Source organism: Babylonia areolata, chromosome 4 (genome assembly GCF_041734735.1).
Source record: "Babylonia areolata isolate BAREFJ2019XMU chromosome 4, ASM4173473v1, whole genome shotgun sequence".
NCBI classification, from domain to species: Eukaryota; Metazoa; Mollusca; class Gastropoda; order Neogastropoda; family Buccinidae; genus Babylonia; species Babylonia areolata.
The window spans coordinates 9,172,310-9,185,476 of record NC_134879.1 but is presented as its reverse complement, the minus strand read 5'-3'; the positions used below and the strand labels follow the sequence as shown (position 1 = coordinate 9,185,476).

Below are 13,167 nucleotides of genomic sequence, written 5' to 3'. Positions count from 1 at the left end.
ACCTTCTTCTTCTTATTATTTAGACCATTGAGGTGTAATACACGTTATTCAGTTAATCTTTCCTCTTATTAAACATATTTACACCCACACCCACACATACACATCTACCTACCTCAACCCCCATACATACAGGCATACATTCACGCACACACACGCGCGCGCGCACGCACGCACGCACACATATGCGCGCGCGCATTCACACATATAATTGGTTCATGCCAGTAATTGTACTCGCTACCAAAATTTTGATTTAAGCTCCATGTTTAAGAAAAAGGTAATCGATGTTGTATGGATGCTTAGTAAGGCTAGAAAAATAGTATAAAAAAAAATCAAACACCTTAAAATGGAAAAGAAGAAAGTTGGGGCAAAAAGGAAATGATAGGAAGGAACATGACAGAGAACAAAATAGAAAAGGAAAGAAAAAGGATGATAAATAACCCTTGAGGACAGAACTGAACACCAGTACAGCACTCTGTTGCACACACACATACATGGCTCGAAGCAGGCCTATTTGCCTGAATCTTCCTCGGCAGAAGCACCGAAAACGCTTTAGTCCATTTCATACCGGGGGTAGGTTTTGACAGGAGGCCCACAGTGTCACCTGGCGCAAAGGGGAGGCAATAATTCAAAGAGAGAAACGGTGACGGTAAGGGCGTATGCGACTAGGAAGGACGTTTTGAAGAATGTGTCCGCCTCTGAGAGGAGACTTCAGGGGACTTAGTGCCCTACAAGTGCCCTGGGGTCTTTAACCTTCTCCTCCCCCCCCTGAACGGGTGGCCCCACCTCCCTGCCCACTCTTGTTCCTTTGTGCCCTATACTGCTGTCTGAACCAGAGACACTAGTATTAGTAGGCCATGGCTGCCTGAAGTCAGTCTTCGTTCAGTCTCACTGTGTCAAACCGTCAGGTATCGGCAACACCAGTACCAGATCTGACTGCTTGGATTCCTTGATAATTGTTAGATCTTGTTTTCCCTCTCTGTGACTCATTTCACTCTCAGTCACTGTCTCTCTTTGTCTCTTCCCGTCTGTCTGTCTGTCTGACTCTCTCCAAATGTACACACACACACACACACACACACACACATATATATATATATATATATATATATATATATATATATATATATATAAATATGTGTGTGTGTGTCGTTCTCTCTCTCTCTCTCTCTCTCTCTCTCTCTCTCTCTCTCTCTCTCTCTGTGTGTGTGTGTGTGTGTGTGTGTGTGTGTGTGTGTGTGTGTGCCTGTCTGTCTGTCCTTCTGTCTGTCTGTCTCTTTATATTATTTAATTCATACAGTTGGAGGTATCAAGAAGTGTACACTGTTGTCCACATATTCGAATTATTCTGTTGTTTTTTCTTTCATACATTAAAAAGAAAACAAACTTCTCTTTGTATGCTGCTTGTGGAGAAATCGCCGGCCAATTAAACAAACAGACAGCTTAAACTGACTTTGCTTCCAACAGTTTCATTGTCATTCAGAAGCATAACTTTAAGGAACACAAGTTTCTCAAGTTTCTGAAGTTGTGTACCTTGTGTATAGAGAGAGTTACCACTCTTTATTGTTTGTTAATCATTTACTCTCTTGGCCTCATTATTCTAATTATAAGAAACACAGTTCATAACATGGAGAGAGAACAGAAATCGATTTTTAGGTTTAATTTTCGCGACGCTGTAAGACAACCAAGTGTGCCATTGTCACGAACAGCATCTGTGTCCATTGATGACCTCCCCTCGTTGTTGACTCGGCGATTACCGGCCCTGACGACCTGCTGACTGCACCAACACATCGGCTTCCCCCCAGGCCACGTGCACCTCGCTTAGCGTCACGTGCCGCCAGTGACCAATGAGAGAGGGGCCAGGGGAGGGAGGGCGATAAGCCATACCTGGCGTGACGGGGGCCACGCTCACTATCACAACAATCACGACATTCACAACAACAATCATCACAAACACAACCCACGCCCTTTCGCGCCTTGCAAGCTGGGTAACGACAGTTCATCTGCCGTCATATCGTTCCCGCTGTTTCCCTGCATCTCCGACATGTGCCGGCAGCAGGGTGTGAAATGACATCCTTTGACACTCTCCCCCCCCACCCCCCGCCCCCCCAGATCCCCCACACCCCCCACTCCTCCTCCTTCCCCCTTCATAATGTGACTTCATTCATTGATCGTTGGTGATCATTTCAAAGCACATTATCTCCTTTCTTAACCTGGCAGCAATTTCATCTGACCAAGGGTTTTTTGTCGTCCACTGATAGAAGGGAAACATAATTAGACTGATCGCAGGCAGCTGTTTTGGGTGAAGACTGTACAGGTCGAATGTCAAAGCAGTTTTCTGTGGAAGGAATTTTGGCTTTCTTTTTTATCTTTACTTTTTTTTTCTTTGTGCACCAGCATTTTTTTTTTTTAACGGATGCTTGAGCTGGATACGATTATTCGAACGAATCAGTGAAAACAGAGCCCCTTTTCAATCTCTAGTATAACATTATAAACTGTTAATTTACAGAAACATCGTCTTTTCCCAGTTCAAAAATTCTTTGAGGAGAATGGTGGCACAATGGTTAAGACGCTTGTCTGCTAATACAGTGTCTGCGAGGGTCTGGTTTCAAATCCCAGTCTCGCCCTTTCTCTCCAGTTTGACTGGAAAAACAAAGTGAGCGTCTTGTCTTTCGGATGAGACGATAAACCGAGGTCCCTGTGCAGCACACATTTGGCGCACTGAAAAAGAACCCATGGCAACAAAAAGGTTGTCCTCTGGGGAAAATTCTGTGGAAGAAACCCACTATGATAGGTACAGATATATATATATATATATATATATATATATATATATATATATATATAGATAGATATATATATAGAGAGATATATGTATACAGCTGCGTAAGAGTGACCCTGGTAACATGTAAACAACTTATCCCTTGAGGAAGGAGCGTGATCGCTCCGAAAATTTGGAATATTTGACAGATTGATGTGTTTGTTTTCTTTTCTTCTCTCTCTCTCTCTCTCTCTCTCTCTCTCTCTCTATATATATATATATATATATATATATATATATATATATATATATATATATATATATATATATATATATATATATATATATATATATATATGCACTCAAGGCTTGACTAAGCGCGTTGGGCTATGCTGCTGGTCAGGAATCTGCTTTGCAGATGTGGTGTAGCGTATATGGATTTGTCCTGAAACTGAAACTGAAAATGTTCTTCAAAGAAAACCTTCCGTTGCAGTAAAACATGTCTAACATTTAAACAGCCATAAATGTGCATTGTCTCCATTTCTTCTCGTGCGTTTTTATTTTGTTCTATTCTATTCTATTTTTTACTTTTTAAAATATTTATGTTTACTTATGAGTTAACTATGCAGACAAACATCGCGCTGATACTATACAAAGCAGACCCCCTCAGACAGAAAAGTAAATTGCTTTGTACAACGCAACCTGATACAATAGTGTACAGTAAAATACAACACAGTACAGCATAGTACATGCACAATGCAAAACAGAACCGCCAAAAGGAAAAAAGAAAGATAACTACAAAAACAACGACGACAACAACAAAACAAACGGAGATGCATTAAAAAACACACCAAAAAAAACAAAAAAAAAAACAACAACAACAAAACTTTTCTCAACGGAAAAAACGAAAACGTATTTCAGGACTTTTCGACAGTTTCACATTTGGTGACTTCAAGAAGCTGAAATCAAAGAACGGGTGAGGGCGGGTGGCGGGTTGGGGTGGACGGGTGGCGGATTGGGTCCTCGTTTCCTTTTTAACTTTCTTTTTCAGATTTTTTTTTTCTCTCTTCGATTTGAGACGCTGACACAAGTTATCTTTGCACTCGACAAGTTACTACTTCTCTCCCCTCTGCCTAAGACCCTGCTAATTGTTCCCCCTGTCGGGTAAAAACCGTGGTCCTCGGAACCAGCTGAACACACTGCTGGGAGGACTGAGGTCTCTATCCGCCACGTGCAACACGCTGTCGTCCTGTGCAAACAGTTTCCCGCTCTGCACGTGCACCCAGCCTGAGCCCAGGCTATGACTCGGATTAGAATGACCCCCTTCCCTGTCGGGTTTTTACTCCTACGGCTTTTTTCTTTCTTTCTTCTTCTTCTTCTTCTTCTTCTTCTCTGCCTGTGTCTTTGTGGTGTTTGGTTTAAACATTTTTTTTTCTTTTTATTCAGAAAACACGACATATATGCACATATGAACAGAAGAGCAGTGATACGCTAACAGCGTTTATAACGTGCTCAAGCATGTGATGAATTATCATTACTCGCTTGGTTTACGGTTGGTGAATGTTAACAACACAATGCAGTAATAATGAAATGAATATTTTCCAGTTGTGTACAGAATATATATATATATATATATATATATATATATATATATATATATATATATATATATATATATATATATATATATCAGTCAGACATGTCAATCCTGCTATTGTCCATTACGGCATATCAGATCCATTTAGAAATATCTGTCCTCTGACGCAACATCTAAACTCGTCGTTTCTCTCATTCTCTCTCGTCTCAACTACTGTAACTCTTTATTGTCTGGTGTGCCTGCCTCGTCTATTCAGGCCCTTCAGCGGATATAAAGCCCTGCTGCCCGACTTGTCCTCTGAAAGAAATGATCTGAGCAAATCACTCCTCTTTTGCAACAACTCCATTGGCTCCCTGTCTCACACAGAATAAAGTACAAGATCAGCACTCTATTTTAGAAATATATAAGGAAATCTGTCCCATACTATCTCTGCAGCTGCCTTCACACCTACACCCCATCTCTCTCTCTACGATCAGCATCGGATCCATGGACTCCGTTGCCGCCTACCTACATTCAAACACTCCACAGTCGGCCGTCGCTCTATCTCTGTTTCTGGAACTTCATCTTTTGTTTCGTCAGGTCTCTGCACTCAGCTCTTTCAAGTCTGCCCTTAAAGAACCTACCTCTTCCCTAAATACCCACCCCCCCCTCCCCCACTCTCCTCCCCCCCCCGCCCCCTCCCCCCCCCTCCGCCCTCCTTGACTCTCCCACCCTTACCCCTTCCTTGTCCTCAGTTTCCACAGCTTTCTATTCGCATGTATCGATGTGTTTTGTTTTTTCGTCCATGTGAAATAGAGCTATGCATGCGTGTGAATTACTCGTGTGTAAGCGCTTTGATTTGTCTCTGCACAAGATTCAGCACTATACAAATGATAGTAATAATTATATTATAATTATTATAATAATAATAATAATTAGTAGTAGTAGTAGTAGATTGACATAAGCTTATAGATGGGCCAACAGCAAAGTGAGAGCTGTATCATAAATGGTTACTCCACTACAATGGGATGTTTGTTACAGCTTCGCCTTTTGTGAAGGGCGATGACTAAAATTAGGAGGCGAGATTGCACTGGCTCTTGGTGCTGCAGCCTTGGGGGCTAGCAGGCCTATCGGAACCGTCCCAACGCCGTCTGTCCTGAAACCCTTTTGGCCAAGAGAGTGGGGAAGCAACTTGGGCGAGACACTCTCCACAATATTATCAAATTCTAGCCCAGATAGTCAGGATAGCAGCTACCTCCTCTGCTGTTCTGGTGGTCCTAGTCGGACACGACTGACTATCATATAGTAGTGTCTGTTAGTTGGAAAATTTTGGTGATTGTTGGTCGTTCAGTCAGTGTTCGTGTTGCATGGAATGTAATGGGGTATAACTCAGCGGGTTTTGCCCTTCTCCGCAACTGTGATCGCAAAGCAACTTTTAAATGATGATTGAAACTCGTTTCCATGGGGATATTTTTCAATTCATTTAACGGGACAGAGTTTCCATAGGGATATTTTTCGATTCATTTAACGGGACAGAGTTTCCATAGGGATATTTTTCAATTCATTTAACGGGACAGAGAACTAGACCTGTCACCTGAATAAAATCAAATGGGGTGAAATAAAATACAGATTGCAAGAGTCACAAATACTTCTCACACCCAGTATCAGTGTGTGTGTGTGTGTGTGTGTGTGTGTGTGTGTGTGAGGGAGATGTGCGTTTTGGAAACTTGGGGTAGGAGAGGCCCCTCATCCCCCCACCCCCCACCCCGACCCCCACCCACCCAGCCACCAGTAAGAGAGGGAGGGACGGGGTGGAGTGGAGTGGAGGCATATGGCCTCGCTTTGGCCCAGCGCGTGCGCCGTGTTTGCCGAGGACGCACGTGCACAGTGACGTCATGGGCGTGCCTGTCTTTCTTGCGTGGGGTGAGGGAGGCGCAGGGAGGCGCTGGGTGGTGTGGAGGTGGAAGGAGATCGACCCCTGTGTCTCGTCTGGTGGCCTGGGTTTGAGGGGTGTGTGTGTGGTTGTGGGGGGGGGGGGGGGGGGGGGGTCGGAGGGGTGGGGGTGGTGACTGGGAGGCTTTTGAGCCACATTGAGGAGGTTCTTGCTTGTGAGCCCCATCCCTCCCTCATCTCCCTTCCCCCGTGTCGTGTGTTATTCTTCTCTCTCTCTCTCTCTCTCTCTCTCTCTCTCTCTCTCTCTCTCGTACACACACACACACACACACACACACTCTCTCTCTCTCTCTCGTACACAATCTCTCTCTCTCTCTCTCTCTCTCTCTCTCTCTCTCTCTCTCTCGTACACACACACACACACACACTCTCTCTCTCTCTCTCGTACACACACACACACACACACACACACTCTCTCTCTCTCTCTCAACAAAAAACCAGTCATTCCCTATCTTCCTCCACGTGTCTGGTGTTCTCTTCTCTTCTCTCTGTCTTTCCCTCTCACCCTTTCTCTCTCTCTCACCCTCTCTCTCTTTCTTTAAACAACAACAAAAAACCAGTCTTTTCCTCTCTTCCTCCACGTGTCTGCTGTTTCTCTCTCTCTCTCTCTCTCTCTCTCTCTCTCTCTCTCTCTCTCTCTCAGCAACAACAAAAGTTCAGTCTTTTCATCGGTCTGTGTCCTTGCTAGTTGTTAAATTTTTTAATCAAGCAAGGAATGGATTTTTGGTGGAGGTTAAAGGGGGTTTTGGGGGGTGGGGAGGGGGGGGGCGGTTCTGATTATGCTGCTTCTTGATGGAACCAGAACAGCATATTTAATCAGAAATATTTTTTTTAATCATTCATGGAGTGGGTGATAAGATATGCATCTCCATATGAAACAATGAAAGTTGTTTTGCTGTCTTTTTTTTGTCTTTTTTTTTTTATTCAATCAAAAGATTTTTCAGGCGAATCTAATTTTCTTTTTCTGTTCGTGATTTTGGAAAAAAACTGAATGTAAAAAAAGACACGTTAGCAAGGAATCAAGTCAATAACTAATAAACAAATAACATGGATAAATATATAATTTTGTTTGTTTTGTTTTGTTTTGTTTATGAAAGTGTTTCCTTTGTATTTTGCATTTCTTTGTGTCTCATTGAATGAAATAAAAGGCAAAATAAACGACTGCGAAACGAATATGAAAACTGACTGCTGGAGAGAGTTCCAGTTTTACATGACTTACAGAGGCGCATCACATGATCTGTGCTCTCGACGTTGATTGGTTCTCCAAACTTGCGAGCAACAAAGGCGATCGAGAGAGGCAGGATGTGCGAAACAGCAGGCTTCTTTTTTTTGAGTTTTTGCTTCATATTTTGGGTTTTTTTTTTGTTTGTTTTGTTTTGTTTTTTGTTGCGCATATGATGGTACTTGATTTTACAGTGATTGGTTGTAGCAATGGAGGCTATCAACTGAAGAAATGGAGGACAGCGCATGTCTTCTGCAATTGTCTATGTCGATCGCCTTTGGCATTGCTCGCGATTTCGAGTAAAAGTTAGATGTGCATGCGCAAGATCCCGAGATGGCCGCGGAGCTTTCCAGTGGTCCGCTAACAAGTTCATATTTACACACAGAAAGAAAGAAAGACATAGGGGAAAGGGAGGAAGAACAAAAGGGGGGGGGGGGGGAGAGAAAGCATTTGGGGGGAGGAGGAGGGGGGAGAAAGCATTTGGGGGGAGGAGGAGGGGGGGAGAGAAAGCATTTGGGAGGAGGAGGAGGGGAGAGAAAGCATTTGGGGGGAGGAGGAGGGGAGAGAAAGCATTTGGGGGGAGGAGGAGGAGGGAGAGAAAGCATTTGGGGGAAGGAGGAGGGGGGGAGAAAGCATTTGGGGGGAGGAGGAGGGGGGAGAAAGCATTTGGGGGGAGGAGGAGGGGGGAGAGAAAGCATTTGGGAGGAGGAGGAGGGGGGGAGAGAAAGCATTTGGGGGAGGAGGAGGGGGGAGAGAAAGCATTTGGGGGGAGGAGGAGGGGGGGAGAGAAAGCATTTGGGAGGAGGAGGAGGGGGGAGAGAAAGCATTTGGGGGGAGGAGGAGGGGGGAGAGAAAGCATTTGGGGGGAGGATGAGGCGGGGAGAGAAAGCATTTGGGGGGAGGAGGAGGCGGGGAGAGAAAGCATTTGGGGAGAGGAGGAGGGGGGGGGAGAGAAAGCATTTAGGGGGAGGAGGAGGAGGGGGAGAAAGCATTTGGGGGGAGGAGGAGGAGGGGGCAGAAAGCATTTGGGGGGAGGAGGAGGAGGGGGCAGAAAGCATTTGGGGGGAGGAGGAGGGGGAGAAAGCATTTGGGGGGAGGAGGAGGGGGAGAAAGCATTTGGGGGGAGGAGGAGGGGGAGAAAGCATTTGGGGGGAGGAGGAGGAGGGGGCAGAAAGCATTTGGGGGGAGGAGGAGGAGGGGGCAGAAAGCATTTGGGGGAGGAGGAGGCGGGGAGAGAAAGCATTTGGGGGGAGGAGGAGGGGGGAGGGAGAGAAAGCATTTAGGGGGAGGAGGAGGGGGGAGAAAGCATTTGGGGGGAGGAGGAGGGGGGGAGAGAAAGCATTTGGGGGGAGGAGGAGGGGGGAGAAAGCATTTGGGGGGAGGAGGAGGAGGGGGGAGAGAAAGCATTTGGGGGGAGGAGGAGGGGGGAGGGAGAGAAAGCATTTGGGGGGAGGAGGAGGAGGGGAGGGAGAGAAAGCATTTGGGGGGAGGAGGAGGGGGGGGGGGAGAAAAATAGGGGCGGAAGTGAGGGAGAGAATGTAAAACATTCCAAAAAATAATAATAAACTACCAAACCAAATCATGTCAGAGGTAAATCACAACAAACATTCTATCATAAAGATGAAATCGCCAATTGACATGACCAAACAGCAGATATACCAACAATGCAAAAATGCATTATCATCACCAGGAAATATGTCAAACCTGAAATAAGCTCATGGGACACATGACTGACAGATTTGCAACCAAACAATAATGTGCATCAAAGAAAGTCGCCACAAAACTACACAATACACAGAACCATCACTGGGCAGTCATCATCAGACGATAAATAAACTATAAAAAAAATGATGCAAACACACACACACACACACACACACACACACACACACACACACACACATATATATATGTATGTATGTATCAAAGGTAAATTACTGTCAAAACAAACATAGAACCATGAATACTTATGAAGACCAAACAACAGTTTCTACGAAATATAAATCATCATGAAATAAGTCAAGCATAAAGTCAACGACATGTCTATGGACAGAGTATCACTAACCTGACCAGCAAAGCGAAAAAAAAAAACAGACATCAAAATCTATCATCAACTGGGCCACAGACCGACAATGATGACACCATCAGGTCATCACCCATCATCGTCCGTCTGTTCACTATCTGGTCACCCAGCTTCGCCCACAGAACAGCGGTCAACATGGTCCTCAGCACCCTTCTCTCCCATCCACTGACCCTCCACGCGGAAGCTCAAGTTCTCGACAGCGTGTCAAGCAGTTTGAGGCTGCAGCAACGAGCGTCGATCTGAGGACGAGAAAACTTCAAACCTCCGACCGACATATGTCGTCATTGCCCGTTTCTCACGAACAGCACGTGCTGAGGAAGGCCGACCGGTGATCAGTATGGTGTGGTGTGGTGTGGTGTGGTGTTGAAAGCAGTGTGTGGTTTTGTATCTGGGAAATGATTGTGGGTACGCTATATTGCTATTTGTTCACAATATCCGCGGATGTCGTCTTGGTGTTCTATAACTCGTTTTTAAGACCAAAAGGTTTTCCTATATTCTCATTTTCCGAAAGAGACTTCACCACACTTAATTTCTCTAACTGGGATGATAATCTATTTAGATTCACATTCTCATTCCAAAAAATTCAAAAACAAAAATAATACGATTTAAAAAAACAACAGCAACGACATGGATCAAATACACATGTCACGAGACATTCACGGGTTGACTGTTACATAAAAAATATGCACACAACATTACGGTGACAGCAACAACCACCCCAACACCCCCTCCCCACACAACAACAAAACGAATATTTTCGCTGGTCTGAGACATCAAAGCACGAAATATTACGACAACCCCAAACAGAACACTGTAATAACTGTGCATTTAAGAAATTAAACTGAGAGTTAGTGAAATTAAGTGTAGTGAAGTGTGTGATGCATACAGATTTGAAGCACTTTTAAAAAAAAAATTTCCAGAGCCAGAATAACTTTACTATCTCAGTAAGGGAAATTTGAGAATGTGTGACTTGAAGAATACAACAGAGAGTGTAATAGAGATAGAGAGACAGATATCACATCCAAATTGAACGCCTCCAACAACCTACCCTACCACCCTCCCCTCACACCCCTTCACCTCCACCCCCACCCCCTACCCCTACGTAACAGATGGACGCCAGAGACTCCTGGCACTTGACTGGCACCACGTCGCCATGGAGACGAGCAGATTTCAGAAGACGCACGGTCTTCAAGACGAGGCTCCAGGGGCAACGGAGGGGGGTATGAAGGGTGTGGGTGTGTGTCGGGGGCCGGCGGGAGAGGTGTGTGTGTGGGGGGTGTCAGATAGAAAGGTTGATGCGACGTATCCGCAGTCCGTGACAGACGCACAGCTTTCAGGAGACACGAGTTGCTGAAGTGGGGTGAACGGGCATGGAGAGGGTGGGAAAAGGGGGTTGGGTGAACGGGCATGGAGAGGGTGGGAAAAGGGGGTTGCGGGTTCGGGGGGTTGAGGGGGGTGGGTGTGGGATGTATCCGTGGTGATCTGACAGATTTCGTCAAGGTCCCCGGATGTGTTTGGCTTGTTCTTCGCTTCTTTACCCTCCACTTCACTCTCTGTTCATGTCTGTCTGTCTGTCTGTCTGTCTGTCTCTCTTTCTTCTCGGTAAGTCTGTCCCTGTCTGTCTGACTGTCTGTCTGTCCCTCTTACACAAACACACACTCACACACATGTCTACCCCCGGCCCCCCTCTGTCTCTCAATAAGTCTGTCTCTGTCAGTCTATCTGTATGTATGTATGTCTGTATGTTTGTCCTCTCTGTCTGTCTGTCTGTCTGTCTCTCTCTCAATAAGTCTATCTCTGTTAGTCTGTCTGTCTGTCTGTATGTTTGTATGTTTGTTCTCTGTCTCTGTCTCTGTCTGTCTGTCTGTCTGTCTGTCTCTGTCTCTGTCTGTCTGTTTGTCTCTCTGTCTCTGTCTGTCTGTCTGTCTCAATAAGTCTGTCTCTGTCAGTCTGTCTGTATGTGTGTATGTTTGTATGTTTGTCCTCTCTCTGTGTCTCTGTCTCTGTCTGTCTGTCTGTCTCTCTCTCTCCGTCATTCTCTGTCTCTCTCTCTGTCTCTCTGTCTCTGTCTGTCTGTCTGTCTCAATAAGTCTGTCTCTGTGTGTGTTTGTCCAATATCATATCATTGTATTTTTAATTTATTTTTCTTTTCCCGTTTCTCTGGACCGCCCCTGACAGTCGGCCTGGTTCACTCACTGTCGTTGGTCAGCGGACAGGACTGATAGGTGTTCGAAGTGGGTGGTTGGATGGGTGATTGGTGTTTGAAGTGGGTGGTTGAATAGGTGATTGATGTTTGAAGTGGGTGGTTGGATGGGTGATAGGTGTTTGAAGTGGGTGGTTGAATAGGTGATTGGTGTTTGAAGTGGGTGGTTGAATAGGTGATTGGTGTTTGAAGTGGGTGGCTGGATGGGTGATAGGTGTTTGAAGTGGGTGGTTGAATAGGTGATTGATGTTTGAAGTGGGTGGGTGGATGGGTGATTGGTGTTTGAAGTGGGTGGTTGAATAGGTGATTGATGTTTGAAGTGGGTGGTTGAATTGGTGATTGGTGTTTGAAGTGGGTGGTTGAATAGGTGATTGGTGTTTGAAGTGGGTGGGTGGATGGATGATTGGTGTTTGAAGTGGGTGGTTGAATTGGTGATTGGTGTTTGAAGTGGGTGGTTGAATAGGTGATTGGTGTTTGAAGTGGGTGGTTGAATTGGTGATTGGTGTTTGAAGTGGGTGGTTGAATTGGTGATTGGTGTTTGAAGTGGGTGGTTGAATAGGTGATTGGTGTTTGAAGTGGGTGGTTGAATTGGTGATTGGTGTTTGAAGTGGGTGGTTGAATAGGTGATTGGTGTTTGAAGTGGGTGGTTGAATAGGTGATCGGTGTTTGAAGTGGGTGGTTGAATTGGTGATTGGTGTTTGAAGTGGGTGGTTGAATTGGTGATTGGTGTTTGAAGTGGGTGGTTGAATTGGTGATTGGTGTTTGAAGTGGGTGGTTGAATGGGTGATTGGTGTTTGAAGTGGGTGGTTGAATTGGTGATTGGTGTTTGAAGTGGGTGGTTGGATGGGTGATTGGTGTTTGAAGTGGGTGGTTGAATAGGTGATTGGTGTTTGAAGTGGGTGGTTGGATGGGTGATTGGTGTTTGAAGTGGGTGGTTGAATTGGTGATTGGTGTTTGAAGTGGGTGGTTGGATGGGTGATTGGTGTTTGAAGTGGGTGGTTGGATGGGTGATTGGTGTTTGAAGTGGGTGGTTGAATAGGTGATTGGTGTTTGAAGTGGGTGGTTGAATTGGTGATTGGTGTTTGAAGTGGGTGGTTGAATAGGTGATTGGTGTTTGAAGTGGGTGGTTGAATAGGTGATTGGTGTTTGAAGTGGGTGGTTGAATAGGTGATTGGTGTTTGAAGTGGGTGGTTGAATTGGTGATTGGTGTTTGAAGTGGGTGGTTGAATTGGTGATTGGTGTTTGAAGTGGGTGGGTGGATGTGGGTTGCATGGCGGTGGGGGAGGGGGGACAGGGTTCACAGGGAGGGGGCGTTGCTGTCAGAGGTGGATGATGATTTAGGGGTGGGGAGGTGAGGATGCCTAAACAATCT

General features: G+C 45.4%; 1 protein-coding gene across 1 annotated transcript in view; it reads right to left on the bottom strand.

Annotated features, from left to right (window-relative positions):
* Positions 1 to 3,902: 3,902 nt before the first annotated feature.
* Positions 3,903 to 13,167, bottom strand: part of LOC143281386 (uncharacterized) — a 42,775-nt gene continuing 33,510 nt past the window's right edge. Inside the window, exon 3 of the mRNA XM_076586592.1 lies at positions 3,903 to 4,028. Within this exon, the coding sequence (XP_076442707.1) occupies positions 3,903 to 4,028 (126 nt within the window). The remainder of the gene's footprint in view (positions 4,029 to 13,167) is intronic.